Below are 12379 nucleotides of genomic sequence, written 5' to 3' on the forward strand. Positions count from 1 at the left end.
GAATTAATACTTTCAGTTTATGACACTGTCTACATAAAGTAATACTCATCAGTTTATGAAACTGGGTGGGATTTTCCCACCATTGCACTAAGTGCAGGAGTGGACGTGAAAAACAGTGTTCTACCCGCCAGCCACAATGGCGGCTTTTTGCACTGTATCATCCCCTCCCTGCCTCATTAATTATGCGCACATGGGAAACACGCCAGGTCACTGGTGGGTGGCCTCTGATTCGCCCGCCCCTTCGTCAGCTTATTGGTTCCTCACTTCAGGCGCCACTTTGATAAGAAAACAGAATGGCAGAGTATTATTTAAATGGTGATAGATTGGGAAATGTTGATGTACTAAAGGACCTGGATGTCCTCGTATACCAATCGCTGAAAGCAAGCATGCAGGTGCAGCAAGCAGTTAAGAAGGCAAATGGTATGTTGGCCTTCATTGCAAGAGGACTTGAGTACAGGAGCAAGGATGTCTTACTGCAGCTGTACAGGGCCTTGGTGAGACCACATCTGGAGTATTGTGTGCAGTTTTGGTTTCCTTACCTAAGAAAGGATATATTTGCCATAGAGGGAGCGCAGCGAAGGTTCACCAGACTGATTCCTGGCATGGCAGGATTATCGTATGAGGAAAGATTGGGCTAACTAGGCCTGTATTCACTGGAGTTTAGAAGAATGAGTGAAGATCTCATTGAAACATATAAAATTCTGACAGGGATGGACAGACTGGATGCAGGGATGAGGTTTCCTCTGGCTGGGGGGGCCTAGAACAAAGGGTCACAGCCTTAGGATATGGGGTAGACCATTTAGGACAGAGATGAGGAGAAACTTCTTCACTCAGAGGGTGCTGAACCTATGGAATTCTCTACCATAGAAGGGTGTGGAGGCCAAGTCACTAAATATATTTAAGAAGGAAATAGATTTCTGGACTCTAAAGGAGTTAAGGGGTATGGGAGGAGTACAGCATTGAGATAGAGGGTCAGCCATGATCAAATTGAATGGCAGAGCAGGCTCGAAGGGCCGAATGACCTACTCCTGCTCCTATTTTCTATGTTTCTTAAGTGCAGTCACGCATAGCCTTCTCAATGTTGGCAGCTCAGGACTGCTCCACTGAAGACATGGCCCCGAAACCCAAGAAGACTGCAGCATCCAAATACAGTGATGCCTCTCTGGAGCACCTGCTGGACACAGTCGAGGCCCACCACCATGTCCTCCATCCCCACTGTGGCTGCAGGAGGTCCAGTAAGATGACCAATCTGGCTTGGGAGGTGTTAGCAGCGGTGGTCGATGCCAATGGGATCCAGGAGGTCAGTCGCCCAGTGCAGGAAGAGGATGAATGATTTTGTCCGCTTTGCAAGGGTAAGTCAACCATCTCATCACTCTCAACTCTCACTCACAAGCCCATTTACACATTCAATGGCATCTTAATCACTGCCAGCTCAAGGGACATCACCACTCACTCTCTCACACACCCTCACATCTCCATCTGGACTCATCTACTCTGGAGATCATGTCCCCATCCCGTCCATGGCTCCCTCACCACCCACACATGCCAGGCATCCTTATCGTCTGCTCTGGCATGCGTCTTGCTCACTCTCCATCTGTCTTTATGCAGGACAAGCTTGCACACAATAAAAGGGAGAGGTCCCAGACCAGGGGTGGAATGCCCGACATAGAGGTCCTCACAGAGTTCAAGAATCGTACCACCGAGCTGGCCAGTGAGGACATTGACCATGCCTGCACCAACTGCGAGGTTGACAACACACACAAGTGAGCATCCTGCACCAGCCCATCCCACAGACAACTATACTGTGAGTGCTTTGTCCTGTTTCAGAGTCACCTGCCATGCACTAATTATCTCTCCTTTCTCTCTTACGCACCTCTGGAAAGCGCGCAAAGGCATCTGCAAGCCCCATCTCCAGCCCCAAGGACATCTTAGGTGAGGAACTAAAGGAAAGCACCATAGATGACCCATCACAGCGCTCACCCACACCCTCCACCAGCGCAGAGACACACACCTCAGTGGGACCTAATTCTAGAGCAGGCTCGGGGTCACAATTTGGTGAGCATAGCACACAATCTGGTCCATAGCCGACAGAGGCAGGGACATCTGAGGTCGCCAGCACTCGGAGGATTGCTGGAGGCCACGATTGTGCTGAGTCCGAGTCAGATGACGAGCCTCAAGACTTGGTCCTAAATCAGTCGCTGGAGCTGCAGTGACTGTCAAGGGAATTTCAGGAAGGGATGTCAGCTGCATCCCTCAGATTACAATGTACGATGGAGAAGCCTATTCACCTTCAGTCTGAGGTGATAGCACCGACATGCCAATGTACTGAGGTCAACACTGTCAGCTTGGCAGTCGCCATGGAGACCTTAGTCCGGGGCACCGGTCCTGCACTGCTACAACGAGCAGCACTCTACTGCTGTAGCCTTTGGTGGCATCCAACAGTGGCTACGCGAGAGAGAGAGGAATGGTACCTAGATCTCACTCCAGCTTCCCCTTCTCCTCTTCGGGAACCCATAGGGAAGAGGACCAGCAGCTGCACACCCCGGGGCCATCCAGCCAGGTGACTCTGGGACTCTCCGGCCAATCTAAATCCTCTCTTCCTGTGACCCCATCACGTCCAGCTCCATAGGCCAAGGAGGGTGCACCTGCCCCTCAGCAGGGCACCCAAAGTAGGCTGGGGCCCTCAGGTCTCGGCCCTCCAGCGGATGCCTACTAAGTTCATCACAGACAACAGGACGTGTTCAGCAGGCTGCCTCCACCTCCGCTGTGGATGTTGGGGAAACATCAAGACATAGCAGTAGGGTTAGGAATGTTAAAAAGATGGCACGGGTGTTCACAATATGTATATAATGTGCACAACTTTAAATAGATTCGCAACCATTTCACCTCTCTTGTGTATGCCTCCTTTTTGTGATGAGCTGTGTTGCTGTCAATCAGGTGTGATGCCATGATCCATCCCCACACTTATCGCACATGTTGTTATCAAGGGCCTCCCGTCTATGTAGCGTGCTTCCATATCACCTCAGTGTGTGTCCCTTTTGGACATCATTCTAGACATCAATGATGTCTCAATCTTAATGTTAAGTGTGCTTGTGGTACGAACCTCGTTCACATGCTTTGCAGGGTCATGTCATCTTTATTCTTAGCTGTGCAACATTGAGGCAGAGGTGTTCTCCAATCTTGTCTGCATTCTTGAAAGGTGAAGGTGCAGTATCTAAGGAAGCGTGTTCATACATGGAAAAGTGTCATATATCGTGTAAATCCGTGTACTCTGTCTCTCGGCAGGGTTTTCATGCCATGAGCCCATACTCAGAGCTTGTGTGTGCTGCTGTCAGCCAACTGCGTTTGACTTTGAGTGTACATCTGCTAAGCTCACCAATACGTGAGGGCTTTTTGCCACCTCAAGGTGATGAAGCTCGGCCCCTCTCAGCCACATTATAATCCTGGTGCTCAAACTTCCAACTCTAAACATCTCTCAACCTGCAGTGTGTCTTGCAGGGACATGGCTCTCATCACAAACTAGGGATGCAGCGCTGTGCGTCCCCTCACCTGAGCACTCACCAATGTAACTGATGCTAGTTGCAAATGGTTTTTCCTGGCAGCCAATGCAGGCTGTGAACAAGCTCTGGAAGAGCACATGGTTGCTTTAAATAACGTGGAGGTGGTGGGCGGGGGTGAGCAATGGGATAGGAGTGAGGATATACTGAAGCTGAAGTTTTTTATTATTCATTCATGGGCTGTGTGCGTCCCTGGCTAGGCCAGCATTTATTGCCCATCCCTAATTGCCCTTGAGAAGGTGGTGAGTTGCCTTCTTGAACCGCTGCAGTACAGATGATTATGGCAGAGATGAAGGCCATTCAGTCTCATCCCCTGCATCCAGAAGTGGCCCTACTGGCCTTTGGTCTTGATCCTCCCTTTGTCAATCCCGACTCCTCCATCTCAATCTTCTCCTTCTTCTCTCCTGCTTGTAAGTGATAATGCAGGCAGCGATAAATCCAGCCTCCATCTTTCTGATTTTCTCTTCTCTGCAGTATCAATGAGAAACAGCCAAGTGTCAGCATTAGTATCCAAAGGTCTTCTTTCTGTCAGTGAATGTGGGTTCAAGGTCTTCATTCCTGTGTCGGGGAGAGTACTCACCCCTGAAATGATGGCCAATGCCGGGTGCTTCCCCCCCACCCACTCCACCCCACTCCCACACCAACATGACCGAAAGCTATGACATTGCTTTGGCCAGGCACTTAGATGTGCTTCTTTCAGCCCAAGCGCTGGGAGCCTCATTCACTGCACTCTAATACTACACTCCTGGGAATAAACATGAGGGTAAATGTTCATTCAGGAAATGCGATTATTTGAGAAGGACCTGAGGCTTCTCTTCGGTGAACCGTCCCATGCCAACTTTCTAACAGGCTTCTGGAGCTTGTCTTGCCCAATTGCTACGGAGTTCATTATTACTCTGGGGAATCCACGCTGCCAACAAGGGGTTAGCGCCACCTTGCGGGATTGGTCTTACATGAATGGGCATCGTTGCTTCACTCTTTCCCAATTCCCTGCAGTGTGATTGAAAGGTTCCTAACATACCTCGTTGGGCAGGCTCGGCAGGGGTGGGCGGGAGTGGTTGGGAAGCCGACCGCTGCCCGCAATCAAGCCATGACCGCGATTTCACGCTGGGCGGGCCAATTAAGGCCCACCCAGCATGAAAGGTATGCTGCAGTGCTCAGCACTGCCTGTTGTGAGTGGGGGGGTTGCATGCGGGGAACTTCATGCACACATGCAGGTGCGCACAGGAAATGCTCCCCGAAGCACAGAGCTGCCTCGGGGAGCTGAAGATATAAAAAATCACAAATCAAGATTTTAAAAATGTTACAAAACATGTCCCCTCATGAGACTCTGCCATGTGAGCAGGGAAATGTTATTAATGAAAAGTTAAAATTTTTATTTTATTTTTAATTGCTATTGGAAACTTCATACCGCAAGGTTGGACGGGCAGCGAAAAGTTACATTTAACTGGTACTTTAATGGCCTTAATAGGCCTTTTAATTGTCGGTGGGCACGCTGCCAACTCTAGCGGACACACCATCCAACTGAAATATCGCGTGAGTGCGCAATGACATCAGGATGCTCGCCTGACGTCATCACGTGTCATTTTACACACATTCAAGTTGGGCACCTGCCCACCCAACGTAGTAAAAATTCTTGCCAATAAATATGGATGAGAAAACCATTCATTCCCTCCCTCCTCATCCATCTACCTTAACCTATAACTCTCCATCTCACAACCAGCTGCTTCTCAAATCATTCCAGGTATTTTGACTTTTTTTTAAACTCAATGAATTAAAATCAATTCCATCTCATTTTGCAGGAAAAGTTTCCTCATATCTGTGCAAAATTTTCCTTTTTGGGATGTTTTGCTTTTAAAAGCTGCCTCATTACTGTGGTATTATCTGTTCCAAATGACACTTATGCTGATGTTTGTAAGTATCCTGCAATACAATTGTTAGTTACAATACTGACTTTAAGCAAGCAGATAGGTAGAAATAATTAATCCCCGTTAAATAATAAGAGCTCTGGAGGAGACAGTTGGAATTGTTAACTGTGTGAATGCTCTCTTCCATCCCTTCCCCAAACTTCTGTTTCATTAGTGGTTCACATCATTCAGGAAGTCCCTCACCACGTGCTTCTAAAACCAGTGGATCACTTGATGCCTCCAAAGTCTACATAGTGTCCCAGAACAACCCTCAACAAGTCCTAGGGTCACTGTCTGGATCCTACCATTGCCAAGGTGCCATTAACAAATACGTCATTGGTTGGAAGAAGCTGGATGGAAGCCCCACTCCCGAGGAGTCGGAGATGGCAGACTGCAGAAGGTCAGTGATCCAATTGAAAGGAATGTTGTTAGCATTGCCTACTCATTTAAAGTCTGGTGATTATATGCTTTGAAAATTATAAATGTAACTCTCTATTGTGATGGTTTCAAAGCTTTAGTAACATGAACTTGAATGCAGAAAAGTGTAAAGTGATTCTTCCTACCAAAATGTATGAGGAACAACAATTTAAAATAAAAGGTGCAATTCTAAAGGTGGTCCAGGAGCAGGGGGAACTGGTGTATATATGCACAATCATTGAAGATGGCAGGCAGTTTGAGAAAGCGGTCAATGAGGCATATGGGATCCTGGGTTTATAAATAGAGGCATAGAGTACAAAAACAAGAAAGTTGTGGTGAACCTTTAAGAAATAGTAGTAGGACCTCAGCTTAAGTACGATGTCCAATTTGAGCATCAGACTTTACGATGGATGTGAAGGATTTAGAGAGGGTGAAGATTTATGAGAATTTCAGGAGATGAAGGACTTCAGTTATGTGGATAGATTGGAGAAGCTGGGGTTGTTCTCCTTAGAGAAGAGAAGGTTGAAAGGAGAATTGATAGAGGTGTTCGAAATCATGAGGGGTCTGGACGGAATAGAGAGAGAGAAACTGTTCCCATTGGTGGAAAGATTGAGTACCAGAGGATATCGATTTTAAAGTGATTGGTTAAAAAAAAAGATCAGAGGCAGCATGAGGAAAAACTTTATTACACGGCAAATGGTTAGGATATGAAATGGTTGAGAGTGTGGTGGAGACAGGTTTTACCATGGTTTTCAAAAGGAAATTGGATAGCTATCTGATGAGAAAAAATTTGCAAGTCAAGGGAGAAAAGGCAGGACTGTAGGACTACATGAGTTGCTCTTGCAGAGAGCCAGCATGTATATGATGGGCCAAATGGCCTCCAAATGTTGCAGCTATTCTCTGATTTAATCCTATTATGAAATAAACTGCTTTAAATAGTCTTTGTTTTCAATGCTTAGCATCTGTCAAAGATGAAGAAACTGTTAAAAGTTCTCAAACTTGCAAACGCGATGCTGAACAATTTCACATTGTTTAGTTGTAGTTTTCATTAATGTTGAGTCCACTGAAAATAATACAAAAGCAAATTAAAAACAGAACATGTTTGAAAATACTCAGCAGATCTGTAGCATCTGTGGAGTGAAAAGCAAAATTAAGTCAGCTCTGGGCTGAATTATACAGGGTGCTGTGCACCACAACCAATGCGCCCGGGCTAAAAGGGTTAGTGGGGTGTGGGAGCCGGTCCAGGGGACAAATAGCTGCCCTGCAGTTATTTAACATTAATAAGCTGGAGGCAGGATTTTGGCACCTCAGGGACAGGTAGTCCTGCATCAGAGAGCTGCTGGCCTCTTGATGTACCAGTAACACCAATGGGAATAGTCGCATTGCCAGTACTGTACCTTACTGATGAGGTGGTGACCTGCAATGGATTTGAACTTTGTACGTGTTTGGGGGTTGGCGAACGGTGTGGTGAAGGGGTTTGAGAGGCCATGGGGGAGGATGGGGAAGGTAACCTGGGGAGGTAACACTTTGAATGGGCCCCAGGGGCCAGTTAAAGAGGGATAACCACTTCCCACCACCATCCCGTGCAGGAAAACCTGCCGGGCTGGCCACTTGGCGTGGGCCTCTCCTGCTGCTGGTTAAATGCATTAGTTGCCCACTTAGGGGGCTCAATTGGCCCACTGACAGGCGGGCAGCCCAATGCCACTGGTATAATTGCAATGGGGGCAGGGACAGGCAGGTAGGTGGCGGGCAGTCCACTCACTTAATGTAAGGTGCCCCCCTGCCTTCAAACCTGCTGGAAGGAGAGCGTTAAATCTGGCCCACTGTTTCGCTCTCCACAGAAAAAAACGTTTTGTAGAATTGAGTATCCAAGCTATAATCAAGTTAAATAATGATGTAGAATGAGTTATGTCCCAAATACAGATCTGACCTGTAGAAACGCTTGTAAGCTGACAAATGAGGCCAATATTGATAAACTTGCGAAAATCTAACAGTACTGGTCGTACACAAGCGCAAGCTGTTAAATGGCAGCAAGCTGCACTATAAAATGGTAGGCTGCAGTCTTCTAGTGCAGATGCCTACAAGACATGCGACTTCATCTGGTCCTTCCTTTAATGGCTCAGCTGAGGATGAAGCACTCCCCACTGAGAAGCTGGATGGGCAGAGACTGAATCAAAACAGGTTGCTCCTGCGTGCCTTCTGGTGGCTGCATTCAGCAGCACTGGTAGAGCTTTAGGACCACATTGCTCCCAGAGTGTATAGAACAATGTTTCCCAAACCATTTTCCAATGTGACCCCATTTTAACAGTTGAAAATTAATGTGGCCCCAGATGCCAGCAAAAACAAAACAGTTACGCTTGCCGGCCATTGCTGTTACGCTCCAATGGCTGTTTGGCAATAAAGACCGAGACCAAGACTGACTCCTTCAGATAGAGTTTTATTTCTGGTGCATAAAACTCTATGGAGATAACTTGTCTCACCTGTTTTCCCTTTTACTCTTTTGATTGAAAGCAATTAAATTAAATTAAAGAAAACAAAGGACAAAGTAAGAGGCAGCCCCTTAAAGGTATACTGGAAAAGAAAAACAAATCACAAAGGAAACTTACAACATCAAATCAAAATGTGATTAAGGGGTCAATAAAGTACCCCAGTCCCCATGGTGCCCACTGAGCACAGATGGTGCCGGCAGACACTGCGTGTTCCCTCTCCAGGGACACCCAACCACGAATGTAGCCATGGAAGAGGGGCAGACAGTCAGGCTAGACGACCCTCTCGATTGCCCGCTGCCTGGACCTGTTGGTGGCCAATTTGGCCAGGCCCAGGAGCAGGTTCACAAGGAGGTCCTCCTCCCTTCCCGCCTTCCTCCACCCTGGGTGCCTGTAGATTAGGAGCGTGGCACTGAAGTGTAAACAAAACAAGAGTAAAAGATTTTTCAAGAAACTGAAAACAGAGTGCAGCCTACAACACCACATACATGTGGTCCACAGACTCCACAAGACCACAAAAACAAAGTTGTCCAGGGAGTCCGTGAACCAACACAACATACAGTTGTACGGGACTGCGACATGCAACACCCTCCACCCCAGGTGTTTTCCCTTTTCTACATCCAAATGGGTACTTAAGTTCAATTGCTAATTATCAGTTAACAGCCTGTGAGTTAACTGTTTCTTTCCCCAACAGATTCCCTTCTTAAGAAGCGTAAATAATCACAAAAATAATAAAGATGGATCTTCTTCCATAGCACAAACATCAATATATATCTTTCTCCATTCAATAAATCCACCTTATTCCCCCTTCTTAAAACAAACACATGTATAGAAATGTCCACACAAAATAATATTCCTTTTTGTCTTCTCAAAGGAAAAGACGTCTCTCTTTGAGGATCTCCAATACCTTTTTGGAGCTCGATCCTCTTTTCGTGAAGCAATTGGTAGCTGCTATCAATCCATTTGACCTTGGCAACCTCCTTATTCTCTACCATCTGGTTTAAGCTTGCAAATGTTAATTCACAATTTCTTTTCACAGGGTAAACATTCTTCCAAAGTGACTTATCGTCTATAAGATATTCATTAGGTACCTTTCCAGAATACCCTTTTCCATTAAAAATTTCTGCCAGCATCTTTGATATAAAGAATGCCATATCTACCGCCTTAACAAGGGCGAGAGTCTCCACTACCAACGTACTTTTTACAACTCTTCGTATCTTTTTAGATTCCCATGCCAAAGGGCAACATTTACCTTTCCTCCTCCCTATGAGAAATATTATAAATCCTCCTGACTCAAAAATCCATCACATAGATTCGCATAAGACATATCACTAAACACAATCAGTTTAATTTTTCTAAGATCACCCGAAGATGAAAATTTCAAAACACACTGTTCCATTTTTAATTTTGTCAATGTTTTACTTGCTCGAATGATTTCTTCAACCTTGGGATCATTCATTTTAATGTTCAATTCCAAAACATCAAAACTGACATCCTGCCTTGTTTGCTTAGCCAATTGAGTTGCCCAATTAGACTTCTGAGTGCCTCTTGATCCGTTTCAGAAGCTGCTGTATCTTTCTGGGAGGCCCTACCACAACTAATTGCAATGGGATTGATATTCTCTAAGTAGATGTAAAATGCCATGTGATCCACTCTGCCTGATTTCCAGTCCAATGTATTTAAATGTACCAGAAGCCTGACTGCCAATTTTGAGCTCTGTTCTGAGCCTATTAATGACAACAGTTTCAAATTCGCTACTACCTCCCCACAAAATAAAAATCAGCTACATGTGTCATAAAGATGCCTGTAAGTTTCCTTCCATGGTGCCAGTAAAACATTGCCGGCTCTGCTTCCAACTGAAGACAGCCCAATAAAACTGACCTCACTGAGAAATACCAAACTCTGGAGGTGTCATTTAATTAATTAATTAATTTAGCTTCCAGAGTGTCCCTTCTGTGCTTGTCGCCTCTTTCGGCGGACGGAAAAAAACTTCCGTTTGAAGATAGTGTGTCTGCAAAAAGTCAGCTTTAATATCAATTGGCTTACATTCCCAAGCATTTGTAGCTAACAGAGCCAAAAAGATCTTCAGAATAGCTTTTCCTGCTGTGGGTAAATCTATTCTTATATCCTGGTCACCCAATTTTTCTTCAAACCCTCGTGCCACTAGCCAGGTTTTAGCTTTCTAAGTCCCATCAGGAAGCACCTTTTCCCTGTGTATCCATCTATGGATAGAGCTGGTTGTCCCCTACCTGGCACCTCTGTGTATACACCAAATTCTTTCCAACTATGTAGTTCTTGCTCAAAAACAAAAACAAAAATAGCTGGAAAAACTCAGCAGGTCTGACAGCATTTGCAGAGAGTAATACAGTTAATGTTTCAAGTCCGTATGACTCTTCATCAGAACTAAGGAAAAATAGAAATGAGATGAAATATAAGCTGGTTGAGGGGGGTGGGACAGGTAGAGCTGGATAGAGGGCCAATGATAGGTGGAGGCAAAGAAGAAATTGCCAAACATGTCATAGATAGAAGGACAAAGAGGTGTTGACGGTGGTGATATTATCTAAGGAATGTGCTAATAGTAACATTAAGGGTAGAAAGCAGGACGAGCAAGTCACAGATAGCTCTAGTGGGGGTGGGGTAGGGGGAAGGGATCGAAATGGGCTAAAAGGTGGAGGTAAAACAATGAATGGAAATACATTTAAAAATAATAGAAATAAGTGGGAAAAGAAAAAAAAAAAATTTTTAATATATAAATATAAATAATTGGGAAAAGAGGGATCGGAGAGGGTCTGGGGATGGAGGAGAGAGTTCATGATCTGAAGTTGTTGAACTCAATGTTAATTCCGGAAGGCTGCAAAATGCCTAATCGGAAGATGAGGTGCTGTTCCTCCAGTTTGCGTTGAGCTTCACTGGAACAATACAGCAGGCCAAGGACGGACATGTGGGCATGAGAGCAGGGTGGAGTGTTGAAATGGCAAGCGACAGGGAGGTCTGGGTCATGCCTGCGGACAGACCGAAGGTGTTCCGCAAAGCGGTCACCCGGTCTGTGTTTGGTCTCGATTCAGTTGGTCCAGAGGTGTCCCACCAGAGCCTCTAGACTGGGTCGTCTCCTTTCCTCTCCACAGTCACCATTGCTGCCTCAGAGGAGGGGAAGCTTGCGACACCATATGTGACCTCTGCGACCTACATTTTGGAAACATTGGCATGGGAAGCAGCACCCAAGAACAACGGGAGTAACATTAATGAGAGGGAATGTGAATATTATTCAACCTTAAAGTTATCAGAATGCTTTTTTTAAATAGGGAGTGATATGCGTAAGATATCTTTTACACTGATTAAAATGGTGTTTTACTGTTTGTAGTCTCACCATCCTTGTTATTTGGTATAATTGTGGAAGAACAGTTAACAATCAGCCAAATTTGATTCTGTTTGGTGATGGCACTGAATATGAAGCATCTCTTTGTTCAAAAATTTACGGTGCGAACATGGGAACAGTGATAGACCATTTCAACCCTCGAACTTGTTCCATTCAGTTAGGTCATGGCTGACTTATAGCTTAGTTCCATTTCCCTTGTTCCATAACCCTTGCTGAACTAAAATCTGTCATTCTCAGCTTTAAAACTTTCAATTGACTCCCAGCCTCAACAACATTTTGGAGGAGAGAGAGTTCCAGATTTCCAATAGCCTTTGTGTGAAGAAGTGCTTCCTGACATCACCCCTGAATGACTCAGCTCCAATTTTGAGGTTATGTCCCTTGTTCTGGCCACCCCTACCAGAAGAAATAGTTTCTCTCTCTTTACCCAATCCTTCAATCATCTTAAACACCTCAATTTGATCATTCTTTGGTCATCTGGATTACGACCTCAATGGAGTGCTGGGAGTTTGGTAAGGTGGTGGAACCTTAAATCACTTTTCGAATATCTAATATTCTTTGTATTTAGCATTTAACTGCAACTACTGTTTAAATTCTAAATCTCATCCAGGAGCACAAGCAGGGATATAGAAGCTATCC

The 12379-nt window shown here is 45.3% G+C and overlaps 1 protein-coding gene across 4 annotated transcripts in view; it reads left to right on the forward strand.

The window, feature by feature from the left end:
- Positions 1–12379, forward strand: part of LOC144680703 (signal-induced proliferation-associated 1-like protein 2) — a 637588-nt gene that overhangs the window by 506355 nt on the left and 118854 nt on the right. For all 4 annotated transcript variants that reach the window (XM_078541960.1, XM_078541959.1, XM_078541961.1 and 1 more), the window contains one exon: positions 5640–5864. In XM_078541960.1, coding sequence (XP_078398086.1) covers positions 5640–5864 — 225 coding nt within the window. The remainder of the gene's footprint in view (positions 1–5639; positions 5865–12379) is intronic.

This window comes from Cetorhinus maximus, chromosome 5 (genome assembly GCF_964194155.1).
Source record: "Cetorhinus maximus chromosome 5, sCetMax3.hap1.1, whole genome shotgun sequence".
NCBI lineage: Eukaryota > Metazoa > Chordata > Chondrichthyes > Lamniformes > Cetorhinidae > Cetorhinus > Cetorhinus maximus.